Source organism: Gymnoscopelus braueri (genome assembly GCF_963280865.1).
Source record: "Gymnoscopelus braueri genome assembly, chromosome: 1".
NCBI lineage: Eukaryota > Metazoa > Chordata > Actinopteri > Myctophiformes > Myctophidae > Gymnoscopelus > Gymnoscopelus braueri.
The window spans coordinates 27,668,312-27,695,002 of record NC_137603.1 but is presented as its reverse complement, the minus strand read 5'-3'; the positions used below and the strand labels follow the sequence as shown (position 1 = coordinate 27,695,002).

Genomic DNA, 26,691 nt, shown 5'->3' with positions numbered 1-26,691 from the left:
GAGACCCGTGAGAAGACTTTCTTTTTTCCCAAACAGCTCATGAAGTATGACATTTTGAACATGAACTGCTCGTGTCAAGTTAGTTGTGTAAGTAAGTGAAGTAGTAACAGATATGAGCAGAACCCTCTCGCTGGCAGATTATAATTATTACAGTTTGTAAAGAAACCAAACAAAGAATTAAAATAAAGAACAAATCGTTTATTAATTACACACTTTCAACCTGGCATCCCTATTTTGGGCATGTTGTCATTATAGCTGAAAATTGCAGATCTGCAAGCTCACAACGTGTTGCTATGGGACACATTGTGAATCAGCTATTTTCACGATTCATCGTTCAACAGCCAAAAAGTGAAGACCGAACTGGGACTTAGCTGTTCTAGAGTGGAGAAACTGAAATGTGTGCTTGCATTTCTTCTGACGAAGCCAATAAGCATTGGGGAGATGATTATGAACTGAAGTGAAAACTAATTGTGTTGTGCGAGGGATGTTTACTTGATAAAGTAAGTATGGCTAATTTCTTCTGACCATTACTGAAGGGTAGTACAAACAATGACCAATGAAGCAGTGTTAAGGACTACTTTATTCCATTGTGCCTCAAGTAGGGAAAACACAGTAAGATTAGGCTAAAGTGCAGTCAGCTTGATCTGCAGGGTTTCACGTGGCAGTGGCAACACAGCAATAATAGCCTGACTGTTTCATAGCGCTATATTTATAGTGTCACAGGCTAGGGTAATTAGATAGGAAGAAAGTTGAATACAATGTCTTATGGAAGCTTTCTGTGAAATGTTACATGTAGGAAAACTTCATACTGTAGATTTTCAATGTAAATCCTATTGTTCTGATGTGAAGAAATCAATAATATAGTGCAGCAAAAAAAGATTGATTTATAGGTTAGAACTTTTGCATCACACTAGAACAGCGACATTTAAGAATAAGAATTATGCATCCTCTTGTGATTTAAATTGTAACAATCAATACAATGATGGATATTTTTGGGATTAACAACACAGTCACAGACCTCAATCAGCGTAAAGATGCCCAACACTGCATACGACTTCCAGTAGCACTGAATGATAACTTTGGTGAGTTTAGGTGACCTCAGCTCTTTGGCAGCTTTCTGAACCTCATAATCCCAGTACCTGTATGGGAGAAAGGTTTCATGTCACGTGGCTGTACATTCAGGTTTAGTGCCTATTTGAACTAATATTAAAGTTCCCCTCCCGATAGTTTGACTTCCGCTGTTCCTTTTTTCTCACCAAACCATGTATGTTTGTGGTCTGATTTGGTGATTGACTCTCACAAAAAATGTCATGTAAAGTGAAAGTGAAAGCGAACACAGCAACATCTCACAGCATAGTGGAAAATATTAATCAGGTGAAAAACCCTAATTGAAGAATCATATCAAGTGACGATTAAGTCGACTTGGGAGAAGGCGTAGCCACAGGTTATCAGACATATTTTTGTTGTCACAATAGTTTCTAGCGGAAGATAACCTTTTTCAGTGGATGCCTGGTATGTACAATTGTTAATAATAAGGTTTGGCGATAGATAGGTAGATAAGCTCTAAAGTATAATTTATTTAATTTTGATAGCTTTAAACATTTTGCAGATGCTCGTCTCATTTTTAAGGTTTTAAATGGGCTTGCACCTCCACCACTAAAACAGTTCATAGAGCGAAGAGAAAGTGGTGACAGAACAACTACCAGAGGGGACTGTGATGTACCATTCAGACGGAGTGTGTTTGGTGAAACAGTCTTCTCTGTTAGAGCCTCCCATCACTGGAATAGTCTCCCTACCAAAGAGCCCACCAATTATCTCACCTTCAAATTCAACCTTAAAAGATGGCTTAAAGCGAACCAAATTTGTAATCATGGGTAATTATCAGCTCCATTAATCACTGATGTGTCTCCTCATATTTTACTGTATTTGTTTTGTCTTCTGTACTATGTCTTGTATTGTTGATGATGATGTCTGTTTTTGTATGGATAACTATGCTACCATTTTTAACAGCCTGCTCAGGGACTACAGATGAAAATTAGCCAACTCTGGCTAACTCTGGCTCATTTACGTGGATGTGAAAAACTGACATGTTGATTAATGTGCACTGTCCTTGATAAATAAATAAATAAAAATCCTAAAATTGCTGCTACTCTTGTTTAACGTACTATTTTGGCCCTATTTTGCGCGTCTTAAGTACCAGGTCTTATGACCTAACTTAAGACCTGGAGGCGTGGCCAATGCCGTTTGGCCATTCAAAATAGCTAAACAGCATTGGCCACGCCTCCAGGTCTTAAGTTAGGTCATAAGATCTGGTAGTTAAGACACGCAAAAATAGGGCTCTAAGTGTAGAAACCTCCAGTGAATGAATGCCAATGACACTAAAGATGACCGTGGAACAACCCAGTCATCAAGGTCTTGCTCTGACATACGTTAGCCAGATCCTACATTTAGACCTGAGGCCGTTTCTAAAAACACCTTCTAAATCCTGACCCAAGTTTTCTGAAAAACTTCAAATATTTATAAAAATAAATAAATCAAAAAGTAAGTTTCTATATACCGTACATAGCAACAACCACCCCAAAAGGGGTCCCCGGATTGAAAGGCATAGTTACGTATAGGGGTTCCCAGTCTAAATGGGTTAAACTATTATCAGCCGAGTGGAAATAATTGGTGGAATATCAACAGTTAAAAAGGACAATAATGATCACCAAGGAACCATATTACTAATGACTGAACACAGTCAATGAGAAATTACCACATGTCTCATTCATAAAAATGTTCTTGGATTAATTATTTAACTTAATAGTAAGATAATTTCCCATGATATACTTACGCCTGATTCATATAAAATGCTTAAGACAAAACTGCGTACGGTCACTTTAAGAAGTGGGATTGTGTCTAAAATTATCTCAAATTTGTGTGCACATGACTGCAGTTTAAAAACATTTTTGCTTCTGGAAGAGGACCAACCTGAACCATGGCAAACAACAGAAAAACTGAACTGCACCTATAGCCCCTAGGGAAATTAAAAGCACAAAGTCTTTATTCGTGTGGGGCCCTGTTCGTCTGTAACAGGCCCACACGGAAAATGCACCTACAGTATCTAGCTGTCAAGATACAGAGAATAGCCTGGATCACTGTGGGCAGGATGCGGCTAACAGATGGCTGGGATATACTGTAGTCAGGCCTACCATACAGTACCTGGTCCCCAGGTATGTCCCCATAGCAAGGAATCCCACAGTGGAGATTACGACAGGTATAGGTACGTATACAGCACATTAGCAGTCAGCACACAAATCTAACAAAGCGTTTCTTGGGAAATAAAAGTGATTCCTAAGCTATCCATCAACCGCCATCATCCCAATAATACAACAATAATTGGCATCAGCAAATTGTGATTATTGTTGTATTATTGGGCAGGCAATTATTGATGTTACACCCGTCCCTTATACATTGGTTCCCAACTGGAATCACTAGTGTTTCTGTTGGCCATGAATACAGAACTTATACAAAATAACACAATCATTTGTTCTTTGTCTACCACAGCATCTTGTGCACAACTTTTGGGTCCCAACCCACTTGTTGAGAAGTGGCGTCACAGATGTAATCCAATGTGAGTGACAAAGCTGCCATAGTTCAATTACCTCTGTAGCTCCTGTCCCAACCTCTGAGAGCCATCCTCTTGTAGCACTTTATACATGTCATCCTCCTCCAACCTCCGCTTGGAGCCGATACGAAACAACGGGTTCAGCCAGCTTATAATACCACAGGAAGAGAAGGAGGGACAGATACAGTAAGTACATAAGGAAACACAAAGAAAGACACACAGTTAGAGAAGGGGACAGACACCAAATTGAGTACTGCAACAAACAATGGATTGTGCAGCCCCGCTACCATGTTTAAAAAGTAAAAGTTTGTGTGTGTGTGTGTGTGTGTGTGTGTGTGTGTGTGTGTGTGTGTGTGTGTGTGTGTGTGTGTGTGTGTGTGTGTGTGTGTGTGTGAATATACAATTTAGGCATTTAGCAGACGCTCTTAATCCAGAGCGATTTACAGTAAGCAAGGACGACACGAGGTAATACATCAAATGCATAGAAATAGTCATCTAGGATCATAGGTAAACCAAGAACCTATCATCAGTCTAAACAGTAGAATATTAAAAAAAAATCTGTGCATCGAAACTATACACACTATAGGATGCCAGGTCTACAAATGACCTGGCATCTGTCTACACAACATGCTATCTAAATTACATTCTAGCCTTTGCATAAGCCTGCAAGGTCGTAGAGGCTAGGGCAAGTGCTACGGGCTGGTGGAGTCTGTAGGGGTGAGTCTTCAGATTACGGTGGGAGATTGGGAGTGAGTCTGCAGTTTGAATTGCAAGAGAGATAGAGAGAGATAGATAGATAGATAGATAGATACACTTTATTGATCCTGTGGGGGTAATTCAGTACCGGTAGTTATGGGTCAGTACAGTCCTATTTTACACTTTCAAAAATGTTCAGAAATAGCTCATTTACAATTAAACCTATAGATCAGGTATTTTTAAACATTAAAAAAAAGATCATGACAATACAATATTATTGTCACAATATCGAAAAGGGTATTTGGTCAAACATATCTTATATTTGATGGGGGAGGAGGGTACCAGAGGTATTAGGAGTACAAACTGTAAGAAAATAATTGCTCCTAGGGAGGAAAGGGGGGGTGGTATCTAAAGTAAAACTTTTCAATGATGCAAGTCATACTATCAACATCCAATATTCTCTGTCAGGTCATATGGGTAGGGGGGGGGAACCAACCATGCAATATCTTACACACAAGAAGACAAGAGTCTGTACATGTAATAGGATTGTAATTGACAGACAGTATGATGTCTTAATAAGCAGTGGATGGGTGTTTGGCTTCTGCTCAGGCTTGAGTAGATATACTTGTTCTGAAAATGTGCAGGAATAATGTCCCATTGAAGAGCAAAAGGTAAAGTGTGATCAACCAGGCTTTTACCCATTTGGTGGTTCCTACATTAACACGGTTTCTCCTGGGGGTGTGTGCCTGCGTGTGTGTGCCTGCGTGTGTGTGCCTGCGTGTGTGTGTGTGTGTGTGTGTGTGTGTGTGTGTGTGTTAGTGTGTATACTCTTCGGTCACTAGGCTACGTCAAATGATTCAGCAGGGAAATGTCACTGGAAATTGGCAAACGAAAACTTGGGCGAAGCCTCCTTATCACGCCATCACAGGAGGCTAAATATGACACTGTAAAAAAAACATCTCGCTTTGAAACTCAAGGGCAAAGAAAAAACAGAAATCGTTAATTTAAAAAAACCAATAAATCTTTCAACACTGCAGTATATTGTCGTGTGTACCGTTGTTGACTTACCAGAAGAATACCTGGGAGAAAATACTCGCCGTGGCCGCGGGGTTCGTCTTGTTCGCATCTTTCTTCAGCTTCTCCATCGTGTTCCGAACTTCTCGGGTACCTTCCACTTATGAACTGCACCTATTCTTCCTGCTGGACGGAAACGAGTTGTTGTGTAACTTTGTAGCAGGCACATGTTACACTGCCCTGTCTGCCTGTCATGTACTGTACAGTGCAGTCCAGTCTACTTCCCCCCAGGCTGAAAGCACTGCCGCTGTTATGTGTGTTTCTGTTCCCTCTCTCCACCGAACATCTTACGTCCCATAGCCCGGAGGGCGGTGGCGTTGTGATTGGTTTAGCGGCAATAGCCGGTTGCTAGGACGACAGATAGATGCCGGTATTGTTTCCATAGGAGGCGAGACATAAGGGACTGGGGACTCGTGGGGAGCGCTTGTTTTCGACGGAGGCAATGGAGGCGCGCCGTCTGAAGCAGACTTGAGCCACGAGAGGCACCGCCAAGCGAGCTAAAGCGAGCGAGTCGCCATGTCAAGGTTGCGAAGTCTGCTTCAGCCGACTCTTCGCCGTCCTATAGTTATGTTAGGGACAGAATCGCAAATCCCCCTACTTACAGTATCTCCGACATGTCTACACCGCCTCACTAGATAGATAGATAGATAGATAGAACTTCTAGCAGCAACAGCTGTAAGCAATGCATACATAGGTAAGAATAGAGTGATGTTTCTTTTTTTTATAGAATTCAAATAAAATAAAAAATCTTCTCCTATCCAGCTGCAATTGATCTAATAAATAATCACCAATCTACTATCACCAGTATATGAATGTATATAATATATATACACAAACTATCGACAGTGGGATATACTGTGTGCTGCCTGCTGGCAGAGACTTTTCCCAACCAAGCTCTGATGATTAACCTCTGTCAGTTCAGCATTAGGAATCAATCAATTAGAAGTAGCCAGGCAACTATTCCAAAATCTCCGAATGCTGTGACGAAAGTATTTGAAAATTGTGAAAGACAACAAAAAAAAAACGGAAGGAAAGGAACTATTAATAGTCTACACGGGTTGCTGATCCAGTCTGGATCTAGAACAGATACGGAAACGGTGTGTGCATGTGTGTGTGTGTAAATTCCTGGATACGGAAGGTGAGTGACAGTTATAGACCCATGGCCAGAATTTCCACAGGTTTTTTATTTTATTATTCTTCCCCCCCCCCTTTTTTTTTTACAATACTGGAAAAATAAAAGAAATACAAAATAAAATATATAAGCTCGAGGTTGTATAGACTTTAGGCCATATATCATATTCTTCACAGATTATTTTGGATTTCTTTTTTTCCCCCCTCACAAATCTTTATTTATAACAATCATCAGGTCATTACAATACAATACAATGCAAAGCAAACATAAACAACAAACACAAACAAAGAAATTGTGAATACAACAACAACAACATCAGAGCGAGGGGATTTACTAACAGAAAACATTTAAGAGTGAACACAAAAGGACAGTTCTTGCAGCTTTCTTATTTTGAGAGTCCTATAAATTGTTTTAATGTACTGCTGGGCTTCAATCTCAAATACAATGAAATGAAAGAGGGTTTGGAATGACTAAATTTGGATTTATGTATATGAAATTTAGCTAGAATAATGATCAAATTAATTATGAATACCACATTTTTCTTCTTATTACTATTATTATTGAAGCCAAACAGTACATTTTGCCAGTAAAGACAAAAGTCAGAGTCAACAGTCAACAATTTACCGAGATACATCCTTCCAAAACGTGTTAGTGTGGGTACAATTCCAAAATAAGTGCAGCATTGTCTCTGGGCACACTTCACACAATGAACAGTTCACACTTCTGGTTTTCATACTGGGGAACAGGGAAAGCCCTGGTGACGCAAGCTACTGTACCAAAACCATCCAATCACCGCACGACCAGCCCTCCGGGTTATGGGATCTTGTGAGCAGGACAAGGGACAAGCCAAGCCTCCAATTTCCTCCTCGACTTCACGCGATTGGTTTGAAAACAATTAACTCCGCACGCCATTGGTTTTGATGTGTAATAACTTGTACACAGCATCAGGAGTTAGGAGTGAACTGAACTCAACCCTGTTGACTCATAATAACGTGTATAGGTGAAAGGTTGTACACTACTATTCACTATCTGTATCTGCCTAATGAAGGGCAGGTCAGGTCAGTTATTTAGTCAGCCATGCAAGGTCAAGCAATTCCGCTTCATATTTGTAGACAACACATTTGTTGGTAAGATTACAGCCTGCAGTGTAGGCCTACAGCCTAGCTCAGTAGTTCTCAAACTTTTTCGTGCCAAGGACCCCAAATTGATATTATATTTGGCCGCGGACCCCCTCATCTGAAAAGTTGTGCCAGAGAGAGGACCCCCCCCCCCCATGAAGAGAAGATGAATCAATATTTAAAAAAATAGCAGATGCAAGCTCGCAGTGGCACAAAGTGACACGCTGTGAGCTTGTAGATCTGCTATTTTTGAATAGCCAACATAAAAGGCTATTAAAGTTAATAAGTAATATTGACCACTTTTGCTGGGGACTCCCTGGAACCCCTCCAAGGACCGCTGGAGGTCCCCAGGCCCCACTTTGAGAACCAATGGCCTATAGCTAATTACTCTGGATTTACAAATATTTTGTACTAATTAGTGTACCAGTACTCAGTACCAATACTACTGTACGTAGTAGTGAGATATGTAGGCCAGATAAATAGGCCTATGGGGATTGGGGAACAGGACACAGCCCAGGACACAGCCTACCATGGTAACTACATTACCATGTAACAAGGGGAGATTTAAACAGTGCTTCAGATTACATATAGACTAGTATTTGCATGTAACTAAATGTAACATAGGGACATTTAGATTACATACCCTAGTTACCATGTAACTAAATGTAACAGAGAAATGTAACAGCACTTTAGATTACATACCACGTAGTTACCATGTAACTAAATGTAACAGAGGGAAATTTAACAGTTCTTTAGATGACATACGCTGCATCACCTGCATGGCCTCATGTGGCCTCAGAATTGTCATGGAAGGAAAAGGTTGCAGTCATGCATACCCTGAATTAACCTGTAACTACAAGTTAATCTATAAGTCCATCTTCCCTGAAACATCCACATTTCTGCTTAGGTTTATAGTAGCCTACAGTACAGAATCCGGTAGTTAGATAATAACTAAATTATAAGCCACCACCCCCCCCCCCCTCCCCCAATTACATAGCTTAACATTTTGTTCCCCAGTACCTATACACTTCTTAGTATTGGTACATAAACTTAATACAAACGATTACACCATAACCCTGGAGTAATTAAACTGTACATTGCAGGCTATAAAATCAAGCATGACCAATTTCACACACTCTCCTTTGTGCAAATTTCCCCCCAGAAAAATTGACTAACATGTGGCTTCAGTCAGTTACAGTAATCAATCCCTCACTATGACCCAGTGGGAAAGTCAAGCCATCAGCAGCCACATGCTGACTGAACTGAAACAAGCAAAACCAGAAATCCAACTAAACGAAACAAATGTTTAATAGTCGATACTGACAGACTGGTGCAGACATCCAGTTTCTTCTAAAAATGTATTCAGTATATCTGTCCCTATCTGATCTCTCACACACACACACACACACACACACACACACACACACACACACACACACACACACACACACACACACACACACACACACACACACACACACACACACACACACACACACACACACACACACACACACACACACACACACACACGAAAGAATATCCTAAAAATAAACAGCAGGCCAGGTGGCTCCAGTACTAATATAAAAGACCTGCTGAGAGAGAAGTGCCATGCCCGGTTTCCACCTCCCCCTCTGTTCCCACTCTCTCCTCACCCCCGACCCCCATAGTGGTTATCAAACTTTTTCATGTCAAGGACCCCCAAATGAATATGAATTTGGCTGCGGATCCCCCATCTGAAACTATAGTATTTAGTGTCAGGGACCCCCATACAAAACATGCGTTGTTAAAATCCTATATTAAAATTGCCTAGAGGGTGGGTGGACAAACACTCTTCAGGGGTCTGCCATCTGCCATGTCAATAGACACAACAGGGGCAATGTGTGGCCCCCAGGGGCCACATCAGGGGCCATGGGGGCCCCTGGGAGTCAAATGTGCCCTGTTGCTCCAATTCACACCAAACTTGGCACAAACACTGTTCAGGGGTCTACCATGACATTAGTCACACAAGGGGCCACATGTGGCCCCCAGGGGCCAAGTTAGGGGACACTACAGCAGTGTCTAACATTTCAAATGGCCAGAACTTGTAGACAATTGCTCTAAGAAGCACAATATAGGACTGGATTTGAAGGCTGTGTAGTGGCCACTACACAAATTATTTTTTGAAAATAGCAGATATACAAGCTCACAACGAGTTCACATCGTGATGTGTGGTGAGCTTGTAGATCATCTATTTTCAAATCACTGATGTATATGTATACAGGGTTAACCTACATCCCCTGGAACCCCCCCATTTTGCAGAACAAGTCCCAACAACATTTCCCTGCTTATATGTTTTATTCATATAAGTAGCGAAATGTTGTTGGGACTTGTTCTGCAAAATATGCTAACAGTAATAACATAACATATCAAAGAAAAAACTGTAATAATAATGTAATAAAAATATACAATAAGGATAAAATACTGGATGTAATGTAAGGACAAGTTAGGTTTAGGGTCTTGTCTAGGTACAATAGCTTACAACAGCTTAACACAACATTAATCTCAACAGACCAACCAGTCTTCACCTGCTGACAGAGAGAGGCTATGTTATCTAATCTAATCTAGAGTCCTACCTGCAGAAGTTTACCTACCAGGTGGAGTTCATTGAGAAAGGGAGGTGGAAGATTGATTAGTAGGCCAGACAATCTAAGCCAAATAAAGGCCCAAAATAAATTCCAATAGTAATGTGATATAGTTTTTATTGGTCCTAATACCCTCTTACATCATAATATTAAAAGTTGTCCTTCATGGATTTAGTGGAACATTAAGCTTTGAGTCTTGGTCAAATGGTGTTCAATATTGGAGGGTTTATGTAGAGTTATCCAACATATTTGGTGTATTTTCTTGAGTTTTGGGGGTCAATCTTTCCCATAAAACACTTTTTGAGAGAATACTTTAATGTCTGTTGCCTGTATTTGGGGTACCAGTACCCCAACACCCATTTGTTTGCCACATTTGGGACTTAAAGTTTGTGCTACACTGCTCCTAAATGGAGTAAAATGATCTAAACCTGGTATAAATTGTTCCTTATAGACATGTACATACATACATACATATATATAATATATATGTACTTGAAAAGAGGTCAAAAAGAGGCCATAAGTAGTATAAATCAGCACAGATTCCAGTTAGTCGCCAGAACGGGCGCAACATCAGACAGAACACATATTTTAAATTGCTGGTTGAACCTTTTGAGAATGATGTGTATTTTTTAAAGGCACCATTGTGACATGCTGGTAGTAAAAGTTAGGTAAAGTTGTGAAATTGCAACTACTGAAACTGTAACAGGCTCAATAGTTGGACAGCTGACAGCCAAGTAGTCAGGGGACATTACATAAATCTTGGAATAAATAGCTAGAAATAGAAATTCCTTCACCAATGTGTTTGTAAAGGTGTCCAGTAACACCTTTCAAAAAAGGTTGAGATTCAACTGCCCTAGGGGAACACATGACAACTGCTGGAATATGGGGTACCTGTCACGGTCTGAGTCGGGGCAGAATGTAGGACCCAAGTGCAGGAGAGACAGAGGCACAACAGGTCCGTTTAAAGGTCAAAAGGTAGGAATACAAACAAGGGACTGAACAAAGCACTTTGGCGTGCCATACAAATAAAGGTGTATGGTGACTACCAAACATCTTATTTAGTCACCGAGAGGCTAAATCGGGGGGAAAGTTTACTTACCGTGCGGTCAGCAAAGTTTGACTTCCCCCGTTCACCCCCTCTCCATTTCATTCATGAGAACCCGCAGGTCAACTTTACTACCACTGCCTGACTGACGTAGCACCAACACCACGTGACCTCTTTGTGAATGACATGATCAATTAATCAATTAAAAACCATAACAACCCATTATAGCTGCCTATACCTGTCACCAACATTCCGGCCCCTAATAATTACAAATCATTACACAGTAATAATTACCAACACATTAATTCATATAAAAACAATACATTACAATTTCTTTGCTTTTTTCTCTTTTTCACATTGTCTTTTTAGCGATTTTTTTTGTGCGCAAGGAGTTAAGTCCATTGCGGATCTTGATCCACTCTTCTTGAACCGAACCCCCCCCCAAAAACAAGTTAATCCAAAGTCACGAAAAGTCAAAAATACTCCAATGTCAGGCAAAAGTCTAAGTAATCCAAATCCATATGGAAAAGAAGTGAAGCCTTCACGACTCCATCGACTCCTGAAGAAGGCAGATCTTTTTCACAGGTCTGCGGGTCTTAATCCGAACCTGTCGCACAAGTCCATTCTTGTCTGGCATCATCTCCGTAATCCTCCCAATGATCCAGGAATTCCGAGGTGCAGAATCGTCCATTATGAGCACTATGTCACCGGGGATAAAGTTCCGCTTGATCTTTGTCCATTTCTGTCGTTCCTGTAATTGTGGCAGATACTCCTTAATCCACCTTTTCCAGAACAGATCCGAAATGTATGGCACCTGCTTCCATCTCCTGTGTGCATAGCTGTCCTCCTTATGAAACAGACCAGGTGGTAAGCTGGGCTTGACTTTAAGAAGCATAAGATGATTGGGTGTTAAAGCTTCCAAGTCATTCGGATCTGTGGATTCCTTAGTGAGAGGTCTACTTTTGAAAATTGACTCCACTTCGCAGGGTACTGTATGGAGTCCCTCCTCATCAAGACTTTGTGTCCTCAAAGTGGAATTGAGAATCTTCCTGAAGGAACGAATTAACCTCTCCAATGCTCCGCCGTGATGTGATCCGGTAGAAGGGTTAAACGTCCACTTGATTCCTTTCAAGGAGAGCACATCATTAATCTGCTCCAGCTCTGTTTTTGCTTCCTGTGCTCTGCTGTCAGCTTCTCTTCTAGCGTCTTGTGCAGCTTTGAGTGACAGCCTGCTCCTTCTCTCCAAGCAACTCCACCTCTCTCCTCTCACTCAGCTCTGTCTGCAAGCTCTCTGTCAGGGTCTTGGATGAACGTAGGTCTGTCTCCAGCTACTCCAAAGTTAGACGCAGCCTCCTCTCCTCAGCTTCCCTCTCCCTCAGCTCTGTCCTGGCCTGGTCAGCTTCACCCTGAAGCCTCCCAACAGCCTCCTCCAGAGCCCGGACCCTGTTACGAAGCCCCTCCACCTCACTTTCCAGGGTGCTGGCTTCAGCCTGTGTGCTCCGTCTTTGGGCCATAGCTTGCTCAAGCTTCCTCTTCTTCTCCTTCAGCACAGCCATAGTTTCTCTTAATTTCTTTTCCTCCTCTTTCATTCTAAGCACCCAATCTTTGCCTACTTTCTGCAGTCTGTCCACTGAAAGCTGCAGTTCCTCCCCCCTGGATAGTTTCTTTCTGCAGCTGTTCAGCCAGCTCCTTGACTCGTGTCTCAGCCTCACGTAGTTCAGACTCCTTCCCCTGAAGAGTGGTGTTAAAGCGGGTCTCCCACTGTCGGGTTTCATCCAATACCCGGTCATCCTGCAGTGAGGACATGCAGCGTGAAAAGGCGGCCAGTCTAGCCAGGGATTCATCTAGTCGAACCTGCATCTGCTGGGCCTGTCTCTCAGCGTTCGCTGCCATGTTCAGGGGCGTCGTTACGCGGGGGCTTCGGTGGCTATAGCCACCAATGTTTTATCCAAAAAGTTAATTATATATCTATAACCCTAACCTAACCCTACCCCTAAAACCGAAATAAAGTTAAAAAAAAACTCCTCCTCACATGCACGCACACACGTCCGTTGCCTGGGGGGCTAAGCCCCCAACCTAGTAGAGAGTACCTAGCGACGCGTCTGGCCATGTTCCTGGCCTCCAAGGTGGCCTCTTCCTTTTCCCTCTCCCTGTAAGCATCCTCCAACCTCAGTTCCACCTGCTTGAGCTCAGCCCCCAGCCTGAATCTTACAGAGTCTAAGGTCTGCTCCGCCTCAGCTTTTATGGACGCCTCCCTTTGCAGCGCCGCCTGTTCTGAAGCAGTCTTCTCCGATAGGGCCTGGCTGGCTTGTTTTTGGGCATCCTCCAGCTGGGATTTGCAGCCCACCAGGTCAGCTTCAGTCCTCTTCATTTCCTCCAGGGTCTTAGAGGTTTCTGCATTGGAAAATTCCAGCTCTCGGTGGAGCTCGTCATGAGTGACAGTAGAGATTCTGTTAATGTTAAAGGGACAGTTCGCCGATTTTGATAAAAATCCTATTTTTATGAAGTCTAGGACCCCATAAACATGATCCTGTTTTTTTTTTTGTGTTGTATCTGTGTTTTTAGATTTTTTATCTGTGAGACGCCACTGGCATTCTCACCTTATGTCCACACTACATGACTGCAGGTGACTACAGGTGTAGTTCAAATCCAAACCAACCCCCATAGCTCAAAGGACCGGCCCCGAAGGTGTCACCGTAACATTGCTCAACCTTCTTTCCCCACTCGGCCACTCCCATTAGCTACCTCACATGTACTATCATGGCGTCTGCAAACATATCAGAGTTATACTTTAGTACCCGGACCCACACGCAGCTAGGCGGGCAGTGAGGAGCAACAACCCGTCGGGGATGTTTCTTAGTGGAACTGACAGAATGTACACGGACCGTGGACGGTGGACGCTTGTCTCTCGAGTAAGTAAACATGCTGTAAAGTTGCCACTATCAGGGCCGCATTAAGACCCCTCAGGGCCGTGGAACAACACAAAATCAAAGGCCCCCCCTCAACATTAATCGGACAATATCGGGTGCGTTCGCACGCCCAGCGAATGAACGCGCACCGCACGTGCGTTCGGTGCATGTGCCACCGCCAGCACGAGCGGCGCTGACAGTCACACTTCACAGACACAGGGCAGAGCACAGCCTTTCCAACAGTCTGTTTCTGCTAGAACTACAGTGTCTAAACTGTCTATCATTCTCACAGGGCCCTGCAGGCTGCGGGCCGTGGAACACAAGTTCCACTAAGTTCCACGGTTAATGCGGCCCTGGCCACTATCACTATAATCTCATGTTGTATCCCTCGGGTAGACTAAACTAGCTCGTGGAGCCGTGGCGTGAACGGAACGTTTGTTATTGTTGACTTTGACTGTAGCCTCGGAAACCCATGTCTTTTTTTTTGGAACATGACTGTCATGGCGGAACTTCAACCTGGTTTTGGCACTTTCTCCATTCACAGCCCTTTCATCTACATAAACGTTCATATTTCAAATATAAAGTTTTTACCCCGTGGCCACATATGTTACAATTGGAATCGGATGGGTCTAAGTACCCGTATTGGTCAATAAAAAAACATTTAAATCCGAACGGTGGCCATTTTCTCTTAGATGTATAATGTATCAGAGTGCAATATACATCCCAACCGATAGGGTCGCGTAATTGAAAGCATAAGGAGAAAATGGCCACCGATTGGATTAAAATGCTTTTTATTAAACAATACGGAAGATACTGGTACTTAGACCCACCCGATTCAAATTGTAACATCCGTGGCATGAGGTCAGCACTTTATATTTGAAATCTGAACGTTTATGTAGATGTACGGTCTGTACATGTAGAAAGTGCAAACACCAGGTTGAAGCTCCGCCATGACTGTCATGTTTCAGAGCTACTGACTTTCATGACGTTGGCGGGCGGCGGGTCCCGAAAATAGCAGATCTACAAGCTCACAACGCGTAGCGGACTGAACACTTTGTGAGCTTGTAGGTCTGCTATTTTCGGTGCGCATGCAACTAAGAATAAATTAGGTATCACGTCGGATGATATCCATGTAATTTGTAAACTACAAGTCTAATCTAATGTGTTCTTTCCAATGACAGGACAGAAAGTGTTCATCAGCCTGCAAAAATGAAGGAACTGCAGATGAAGACCTGGGACTACAGCCATATATATATTTTTTCTAAATAAAACGGTTACATTTACACACTGCTTGCTCTACTCATTGGTATATTCTACATTGTGTAAGCATTTATAATGACAAAATGTATGTACACCCAATTCTATAAGGGTTCTTTTGAACTGTGTCATGATATAGGATAGGAGATGGTCTTTCATTTGGCAGAATGGTACATCATTACATGACGGTAAGCATTACAGATATAATAGTGAAAAACTCTTGTACATTCTGTTAGTATTTACTTCTACATTAAATCATTATTTTTCTGGGGACCCCAGCACATTGGATTCAACTTTATTGGTCTTAGATACAATAGGCTATAGTAAAACCTAATATTATCCATATACACCAATTGAAAGCATGAAACGGTCTCATTTGAAAAAAAAACGATTAGGCTGTGTATGACAAGAGGATTTGAACATTAGCATGTCATCTATTCTAAAGTAATGGCCATCATGTGTTCTATAAGTTTAGTCCAAAGAATATAACTGGAAATGACAGTGAAACATTATGTTCTCAGAAATAAGGAATCACACATGACATGAGTATGAAACGTTTTGTTTTATTATTATATTGTTGACTATGCCTCATCGCCATGGATGTCCCGACTATAGATGGACATCACCGGCACCAGACTGTCTTCATGGTGGGAACTGGGAAGGAATGTTGAACACCCACACACATTTGCGCTACTCTGCTAATTAGTGTGGTTGCCCGAATGGGCAACGTTGCCCGAATGGGCAACCAGACTATTGTTCTCTACCGACTTTATTCTAGATAAACTTTTTTTTCAATCGCTACTCCTCCCACAGTTTATTTTTCCCAATTTCATGCCATATGTCAAAATGACCGGCTTCACCGGGAATCGTGTGCTTGTACTTTGCTAAGAGATTGGTTACACAGCTTAATTGATATTGATTTATTAGTGCATTAAATTTCCCCATACACTTTAATGGAAAAGTGAAAAAAGTCAAGTCAAAACAGATTTTTTTTTCTCAGAAATTATATAAAAAATAATCACACCATTCGGCCTGATGGTGGCACTATAACAGTCCACTTTACGTTTTGGCCTATAACTCTTGAACTGTAGGTCGTAAAATCTAAATCTTTTTTCCCCTAGATTCCTTGGGTCATGACGCAACTCCCCATATAGGCCACGCCCATTTGCGTCAGGTTAGATTTTCCGGCATTTAGAATTTTCTTCAAAACACACTTTTAGCTCCTCCTCCCACATATTTTCTCCAAATTTCACAGAACTCGGTACACATGATCTCTGGACCCATGCGATAATCTGGACCGAAACAGATAGTCCATACCGTTCGTCCGTAAATGGCTTCCAAAGTTAGCGGAAGGGGCCCGTTTTACAAAAAAGGCCACAAATCACCAACGAAACGTCCAGTCAATCCCAAATTTGAATCACATGTCAAGGGTGGTTTACTCAACAAATCCCCAAAAGCATTTCCACTTTGATCCATAGGGGGCGCCACAAATGCTCAAAATGTAACCGTTTGATGCAAAAACTGATCTCAGGAGTTACGTGACAATGTAATTGGCGCAGCCTCCGACGGTATTCCTCCCAGCGTATTCCTCGAGTCCCGGCGGCAGCGACCCGCGACTCGCGTCGGCGCAACCACACTCTGCAATTGCCCTGAATTGCGACGTGTCTAGTTTACACATGATATTTAGTTTGCTAAAAGATGCAATCAATACAGAACACAATACAACAGCAGCAAAGATTGAATAGTTTCACGGAACGGAACATTCAAGTCTATTCAGTGTTGCCAGATCTTGTGAGAGAAATAAGCAACCAGGTCTATGAAAACAAGCCCAAATGAAAATACCTAGGCCAAGAGCACTTGAAACCAAGACATGGGCTATTTGAAAATTGCCGATCTACAAGCTCACAACGCGTAGCGATGTGACGCATTGTGAGGTTGTAGATCTGCTATTTTCTAAGAAATCTTGAGGAAAAAAAGCGCTAAATGTATGGAATATTTTTGAAACATTTTAACACAAATCTGGTACAGGGGTCCTTGGCAGAAATTATAATTTCAGATGAGGGTCCATGGACAAGTACACAATTATTTTATTTATGTATTTAAAAACAAGCCCAAAAAAAAGTAACCCGCAACTACCAATATTTACAAAGTCCCAGAGTCGCTTATAATAAGCAGACATGGCAACACTGGTTGATGTTGATGACAAAATCAACATGTGTTGACTTGATGTTGTTGTAGTGAGAACTGGGAGGGGAAAGTTTCAATGTAGACCACACCCTACGCAGCCTTCCCTCCCCACAAGGAAGGGCAGTGCCCCAAAGCATTATGGTCATTGTAGTAATGCATCAGTCCAGTCAAACCCCAGTCAAAAACACATACTTCTATATTGTTCTGGCCATACGGTGCAAATTTCTAAATTTGCTACTGTTATCTACTACTACTACTCTTAACTTGTAGGGCAACTTCTTGATCACAGAGAGCATATTTGCAGATGTATTCAAGTCACATAGGTTATACACGTCTTTCATGGCATTGCAGCATCCGCGTAAGAATAGGCTGTATGCTTGTAAGGCTTTCCCATCCTCTGACTTAATTGCTGGCCATAAGAAGATTTTATCCATGAGAAGATTTTATCCATGAGAAGATTTTATCCATGATTTTATCCATGTAAGTGGATGCTATGATGTGCTCATTTCCGAAGTGTTCCTGGAGTAAAGCCTTTGCTGTAGCATATCCAGTGCCATCAGTCATGTGTTAACTTCTGACTAGCTCTTTAGGCTGGCCCCTGGTGTATTGCTCCAGGTAGTACAGGCGATCAACAGCATTGTCAGTCCTCCCTTCTATGGTCTGTTCAAATGACTGCATAAAACCATGGTACTGCAGTGAGTCACCGTCAAACAGTTGGATGTCTCTTTTAGGTAGTGAAGCAATGCATTGCTGATGCACCGACATTGAAGTTATATCATTTTGTTTTTGCATTATAGACATATTGTTCTGTTCACTGCTGGTGTTCCTAGAAACAGATTGTGGAGGCCCTGTAGCCTTTGGGACAATGCTCTGTCTCCGTGTGAGCGCTGAGTGCTCTGTAGCATTTGGTAGGCCTACTGTAGGCCTACTGTACTCTGGGTCTGTGTGAGTGCTGAGGGCTTCTGGAGATGTTTGGCTCCATCAAGTTGCCTTTGCTTTGGCCTCGTGCCTCCAACGTGTGCAGGTTGTCCTTTTCCATCCTTGTGTGGTACAAATGTCTCTGCATTAATGTTGAGGCCCTTTTCAAAGTAGGATTCCATTCCATCCAATTTCTGAGAAGCAGCACTCCGTCCGCACCCCTGAACCAGAGGTCCTCAAAACATTCAGCTTTGCCGCCGATGCGGCTATATCTGCTTCAAGCTGAAGTTGTTCTTTTTGTTTTCTTATTCGAGTGAATTGTTCTTCTAGAGCATGCTTTATTTTAGCATCCTGTTCTTCAAGAGCATGCTTTTGTTCAAGCAACTTTTGCCGAGCCATTAAAGCAGCCATTTCAGCCTCGGCTTTAACACATGCAGATGCAGTAGAGGAAACCTTTGATCTCATTGAAACATGAGTCTTGCTAAGGTTTGATATGCTGTCATATGGTTGAACATCCATCCTCCTGAGCATCATAAACATGATGTGACTGAGGCACAGTCACTTCCACATTTTCCACATCCCCATGTTCTCCATTTTCCTCCTCAGCAGCCTCATGCTGCTGGGGCCTTTCAGTAGGCCTGTTATGAGCCTCTAGCTGGAGGTTGGCTTGGGGGTCCTCTGGCTACTGAGAACCAGGCATTAACATCTTCAATGCATCCATCTTTATATTTATTGACCTTTGAGAACCAGTTATTTTGCTTTTCTTGTTCATCAAGTGGAATAATAGTCATTAAAGAATCATGCAGTGCATTGGAATTTTCAGACACTTTCATCAAGGCATGAAGTTGTGCTTTAACCAGTGAAACATTTTTCTCCTCTTTCATGAGCTCTTTAATGGATGTTATCAGAGCTTTTGTTTCCTCCACTTTCCTTTTGCGTTCCTTTTGGATTGATTCGATTTTATTTGCCAGGGCCTTTTCTGTGAGATTTACTTTCCTTTTTTCCATGTCCTGTTTTCCAACATGTGAAGCAACTTTTGTTCCACTCATTTTCAATGCACAACGAAATGATCACAGGTCAGTGAGACTGAGAATCCAATAGCCAGCCACATAAACAGCGATGCAAAGAGAGCAGTGCACGTCAATTGTTTGTCACACACACACAATACAAGCTTGGCCCGGCGGGCCGCGCACAAACATCAGCGTATTCAACACAATGACAGTTTCCACTCAGCAGTAGAACCAGCTCAAACTGTTCCAAACGAACCAACATGGGTCAACAGCAGAACGAAAACGGGTCGGGTTACGTTACCGCTTGTCCTCCATGATATGCTCTGTTCCTTCCGTGGTGGGTGGGTGTGTGTGTGCGTGTGTCCGTGCGTGCGTGTCATTCCATTGTTTATTTGCATGCCATGCGTTGCTCCCTTGCTCCGCGTCCAACGTGTGACTTTTCGGGTCCTTCCGTTCCGTGGCTCCAATCCGTCTCCTTTGTGTCACTTTTTGCTGACAAATGTATGGCGACTACTACCAAACATCTTATTTAGTCACCGAGAGGCTAAATCGGGGGGGAAAGTTTACTTGCCAGATGCGCTGCTTGTCATTAAAATCACTGTTCCAATGTTTGATTGATTGATTGATTGATGTACTTTTATTTAGTAAGACATGAGAATAACAGTACATGGAAGTACAAATTCACAATACAAGCTCTACTAAACTGGAAGACTCATTAAGCACTGAGCTTGTTTAAGATCAGCTTAGGTTACTGGTATGAAGAGTGAAAAAAATATATACAAAAGAAGAAAATGAAAGAGGGGGGGGGGGTAGGTTAAGACTTAGACAGGGGCCATTTTCGAATTGCAGCCTCCTGAAGGTGTATCTTTAGGGCAGTTTTGAAAGTGAGTAGGGTTTTACACTCCTTTACTCCTTTTGGTAGGGCATTCCACATTTTTGATGAATAGCATGAGAACGAGTTCATTCCCTTAGTTGAGCCAAATCTGGGTTGAACATGATTTGTGGAGCTGCCTCTGGTGTTATGATCATGGACTTCATTAACATTTTGGAAGTATTTTGACAAATACCCAATGTTGTGGTGTATCTTGAAGACCAGGCCCATAGCAAGTTGCTGTACTCTGTCCTCAACCCTCAGCCATCCAATCCTAGCAAAATGAGCAGGGGTTAGATGGGTTTTGTGATTGAGGCCAAGAAGTAGCCTTACAAGTTTGTTTTGGGATGTTTGGAGCCTTGTTTTTAAGGCCTTGGAGGTGTTGTGATACCATGAAGTGCATGCATAATCATAATGACCTTGGATGAGGGCCCCTGCAAGAATCTTCAGAGTATTCTTACTGACTAGACGAGCAATCCTCCACTACTACTGGTAGGTACTGCGTTTGTTCATTTTATTAAAGTTTAAAAGCATTTCATTTTAGCGACATCATGACAAAGTGAAATAGTAGGCTATGCCGTGCGGTCAGCAAAGTTTGACTTCCCCCGGCCGTTCACCCCCTCTTCATTTCATTCATGAGAACCCGCAGGTGAACAGCTGACTTTACTACCACGTAGCACCAACACCACGTGACCTCTTTGTGAATGACATGATCAATGAATCAATTAAAAACCATAACAACCCATTATAGCTGCCTATACCTGTCACCAACAAAAGGTGACTTGACTTGACTTGACTTGACTTGAAAGGTGACTTGACTTGAAAGGTAAAATGCAAATACATAAATACATTGTTTTAAAAATCATTCAACTCAAGTGGATGGCAGAGTCCATGGTGTTGGCATCACTTTCAGAGCAATTTGATGAACAACAGAAAGACTGACAGCCAGTCTTATCGTACCCATCTGAATTGACAGGGCATCACTATCATCACGCACACTCACGTTCAATATGTTTGCAGAACGTTATCATTAATCAGTGTGGATGCCAGGGGCATCATTTGGGGTTTCAGGGGATGGCAATTGCCACCCCCAGTGTTCACATTTAACCTCAAAGATGAACATTTTTACAGATTAATCTGATTTCAGATCAACGCTGAGTGCATCTCAATCCACGCACATCCATACATGTGACAAATGTTGTAGATATGCGTTTTCTTGTCTTTTCAAACATAATCCACCCATACTTTTTTCTGAAATTATGCCTCTGTCCGAGTCTAATTATTTTGAGTTAGGCGTGGGTATGGCTACACCCCTGTTGTTTGATGAAAAAAGGCTTCATCAGCCGTCCCTAGTACCCTACACTAAAACAGAGATGACATGTCTGCATGGATCTATCTTTAGTATGAGGAGAACTTACTATTTATTACCTAATATGCTCACCAACTACAAGGCCCTCAACCACCAAGCTACCTCCTATACCTCTCTGACCTCCTTCACCGCCATGACCCCTCCCATTCCCTCAGCCAGGTCTGGTGATGCCAACCTCCTGGTGGTCCCTATGACAAAGCGACAAACCTGGGGTGGTACAGCAGGGCCGTCTCAGTTGTAGCCCCCTGCCTATGGAACTCACTCCCAGCTCACATCAAAGCTGCCCCCACCCTCGCCTCCAAAATCCACCTCTTCAGACTTGCATTCCCCATCTTATTCAAATCCCCCTCTCGCCTTAAGTGTGTGTGTGTGTGTGTGTGTGTGTGTGTGTGTGTGTGTGTGTGTGTGTGTGTGTGTGTGTGTGTGTGTGTGTGTGTGTGTGTGTGTGTGTATGTATGTGTGTGTGTGTGTGTGTGTGTGTGTGTGTGTGTGTGTGTGTGTGTGTGTGTGTGTGTGTGTGTGCGTGTGTGTGCGTGTGTGTGTGTGCGTATGTGTGTGTGTGTGTGTGTGTGTGTGTGTGTGTGTGTGTGTTTTTCAAGGCGTCTGTCAATTATTGAGAGGCAAAATATATTATGACTTATGACCAATAAATAAAGAGCTATAAAATGCACTAGCATTCCACACTATCAATTCATTGTCATTTTGTGATAGATGCAACAGCAGTGATACTTCCTCAGGATAGGGGTGTGAGTTCAAATCTCACTGTGAATTCCTTCTCTTATTATTTGTTTCCCATTTCTCTATCATCTTCATCTTCTGAGAGTCATCATGTTCATCTACTACTCCATCATCTTCCTCTTCATCATCTAATCATAGTATGTCGCTTCTGTCCTGGCACCTAGTTAATTGTCACTTAATTCAATTGTTATTTATTTGTAGGCCTATTATGATGATTATTATTATTATTGTTTTATTAGCCTTTATTTTTATTGTGTTTTTTTGCGTAATCATTAAACTGTGGGTTTTAATTTATTTTTAGTTATTTTGTTTTATTTGGGCACATACAGTACATGACTGTCATATGGATGAACTTCAATCTATTCTGGTTTGCACTTTCTCCATTTTTGGCCCGTACATTTACATAAACGTACAGATTTCAAATATAAAGTGCTTACCTCATGGCTACGGATGTTACAATTATGTACGGGCCCTCAAAAGTACCCGTATCTTCCGTATTGTTCAATAAAGCATTTTAATCCGATCGGTGGCCATTTTCTCCGTATTTTCACTGATGCTTTCAACTACGTGACCCTATCAGTTGGGAGGTGTATTGCACGATAAAACTCCATAAGAAAATGGCCACCAATTGGATTACATTTATTTTTATTGCACAATACGGAAGATACGGGTACTTCCAAGAACCCGTACAGTATTTTAACATCCGTGAACATAAGGGAAGCACTTTATATTTGAAATATGAACGTTTATGTAGATGTAAGGGGTAAAAGGGGAGAAAGTGCAAACACCAGGTTGAAGTTCATCCATGACGGTCGTGACAGACAACCGTCGTGTGAGCCATGGCAAGCAATTAACGTGATTACTTTCAGCTGTGTTTACTAGTCTATAAAATCTCCCGAAACTTTCCACAGGTATATGTCAGCATCCACCCTGCCTGAACCTGCACAAGTGGAATAAAATTTTGATTTTAAACTTGCACCACAGTTCGAGGTAAGAAAATGTGTCTATTCAAATGTCAAATTCTTCATTTGTTAACACAATATAAGTATTTTCAAACGGTGTGCTATGGAAAAACACATGTTAGCTACTCTAAACATGTTAAATCTCCTCTGGGGCAAACATTCTGTAAAGCTCACAAGGCATTGTGAGCTTGTAGATCTGCTATTTTCAAAAAAGGGGTTTGGTGCAGGATGGAAATACTATCCCTGGGGGACCCTGGGCCAGTGGTGGAAAATGTACTCACATATCAATACTGCAATGTAGAAATACTCGGTTACAAGTAAAATTCCGGAAAGTATTGGTATCAATGTAGAAAGTAGCCTACTCATTATGCAGACTGTCCCATTTCACCAGTTTTCAAATGGCCGAAATGTGTGTATATAGGGGCTGAAGTGGTTAATTCATGTTTTGTAATAAAAATCTACATGGTAACTATGTTTTCAAATAATTGTAGTGAAGTCAAAGTACAATATTTGCCTCTGAGGTGGAGTAGAGGCAAAACTACTGAAGTATTGGTATCAAAATGTACTTTAAGTAGAAAGTACTTAAAGTAGAAAATGCAGACTGTCCCATTTCACAAGTTTTGAAATGTAGGCCTATATGTCTTTTGAAAATGGGCGAAATGTATATTGGGCTGAATTGGTTAATGTTTGTTATAATAATACAAAGTAACTGGTTACAAGTTTTCAAATTGTAGTGCAGTAAAAGTACAATATTTGCCTGAGGTGGAGTAAAGTACTGAAAATTGGAAATACTCCAGTAAAGTAAAAATACCTCAAAATTGTACTGTATTTGAGTAAATGTACTTAGTTACTTTACACCACTGCCCTGGTCAACTACATATAAGGTTTAACCATTTGAACAGATTCCAAAGGTCTCTATACTAGGCCCCCTCTGTTTTTGCTCTACACTAAATATTGTTGCTGAAAATAGCCGATCTACAAGCTCCCAAGTGTTGTAATGCCATGTGTTGGGAGTTTGTAGATTGGCTCTTTTCACTGAATGTTAGCCTCGGAATGGGGACACTAGGGCTTCAACTAAAATGGCTTAAGATTCATATTCATAAATGCTTGTTTGTCTTCTCTCTATCCAGATATGGCAACTTCCAGGTTTCTTCTTTCAGACGAGCACTTGCTCTGTGCAATCTGTCTGGATGTGGTCGCTGAGCCAGTCTCCACACCATGTGGACACAACTTCTGCAAGGCGTGTATTCAACACTACTGGGACATTAAGGACATTTACCAGTGTCCTCTGTGTAATGCAACATTTCCAACCAGACCTCGAATGCAAGTCAATACTGTCTTGTCAGAGTTGGCTATAGGACTTAAGAAGTGGGCTCAAGTTCTAGACCAATCTGCTGATGATGTTCTTTGTGATGTCTGTTCTGAGAGGAAGGACATGGCTGTTGTGTCTTGTCTGGTATGCCTAACTTCTTTCTGTGAGACGCACCTGGAGCCTCACCTGAGAGTTGCAGGCCTCAGGGGCCACACTTTAACTGCACCTGTATCAGGTCTTGAAGACAGGTTGTGCAAGAACCATCACCGGCTCCCTGACCTCTATTGTAAGACAGACCAGACTTGTATTTGTGTTGATTGCATGAAAATGCACCACAGAAATCACCATATTGTACCACTTGAGAAAGAATATGAATCCAAACTTACAGAAGTGCCTGAGATGATGGCAAAAGTCCAGAGTGTGATAAATGCACGGTCACAGAGGATCTGCGAGATCAAACGCTCAACCAAGAGTGCACGAGTCTTCAGTGACCAGCTGATCCGCTCCCAGCCAGAGCTGGCTGAGGTGATTGAGGACCGGTGTAAAGCGGCAGCGCAACAAGCGAAGGGTTTCATTAAAGAACTGAACGTGGAAATCACTGAGCTCAACAAGAAACGTGTTGAGTTGGAGCATCTCTCTCACTCTGACGATCACCCTCGCCTTGTCCTGTTCCTGTCAAGCCTGCCCACTCTGCTAAACAAGGACCAGAAGAACACCATGGTTGACTTCAATCTGCCTGACACCACCTGTGTGAGAAGATGTGCAGCTCTTCTGGCTCAGGAAATCAATCTGCAGAGGCTGAAGGATTGTGCAGTGGATGTGACCCTTGACCCAGACACTGCACACTGTAACCTCATTGTGTCCCCAGATGGGAAAGCGGTGACGCTTGGAGCAACGCCTCAGAATGTTCCTGATACTAAAAAGCGCTTTAAACATCACGCAGTGTTGTCAAAGGAAGGGTTCACATCAGGGAAGTTTTACTATGAGGTTCAGGTGAAGGGAAAGGCTAGTTGGGCTGTAGGAGTGGCAAGAGAGTCTGTTAACAGAAAGAATCCTGTCAGCATGTCTTTTAAGACTGGATGCTGGGTCATGGTGCTGGATGCCGGCCAATATCGAGCACATGGCTCTGTGTCTTCTGCGTTCAATCTGTTTGTGAAGGAGAGACCACAGGCAGTGGGCGTCTTTGTAGACTATGATGTGGGACAGGTCTCTTTTTATGATGTGAACGCTAACTCTCACATCTACACATTCTTTGGCCAGTGCTTTAATGAGGGACTGCATCCATACCTATGCACTCAATCTGATCGCTCTCAATCTGATCTCAAGCCTCTGACTATCACTCCTCTACGTCTCCCAAATTGACTCCAGTCAATGTGGTTACTGAAAAGGTATTTCCCCTTGTACACCACAAGACTAAAGTTATAATATTATACACGTTCTTGCCACCTGATTGTGTACAGAGTCAATTTCAATGTGTGATTGTAGCTGCCGTGTCAAAGATCGGTGTTAATTGTTTTGTGTTATAGGTGTTAAGTTATGATTCTATTTTTGTGGTTCTTTCCCTCGACAGAGCCTTTTATACTCAAAATGTAACTGTCATTCAGTTTTGAGTAGTATTGTGTTAATTTTAGAAAGGCTTGGTTTTAGTTCTGATATCTGTCTTTTAACTTGAGTTTTTAAAAGGTATTTTTATTTTGTGAGTTTTGTTGTAAAACCTTTGTAATAAAACTTATATTTTAAAAGTAAACATGGATATTCTTTTCCCCTCTTGAAACCACTACAGCTTACCGGTAGTCTAGGACCTGGCTAAGATATGTATGCACTTTATTTAGGAGAGAATATCTCAACTGTTCTTGACTAAT

The 26,691-nt window shown here is 42.1% G+C and overlaps 1 protein-coding gene across 1 annotated transcript in view; it reads right to left on the bottom strand.

The window, feature by feature from the left end:
• Positions 1–5,630, bottom strand: part of LOC308091673 (ATP-binding cassette sub-family C member 4-like) — a 44,434-nt gene extending 38,804 nt beyond the window's left edge. The window contains exons 1-3 of the mRNA XM_080437338.1: positions 5,372–5,630; positions 3,645–3,755; positions 1,019–1,139 (exon numbers count right to left, since the gene is read on the bottom strand). Coding sequence (XP_080293464.1) covers positions 1,019–1,139; positions 3,645–3,755; positions 5,372–5,448 — 309 coding nt within the window. The 5' untranslated portion in view covers positions 5,449–5,630. The remainder of the gene's footprint in view (positions 1–1,018; positions 1,140–3,644; positions 3,756–5,371) is intronic.
• Between the last annotated feature and the right edge of the window lie 21,061 nt (positions 5,631–26,691).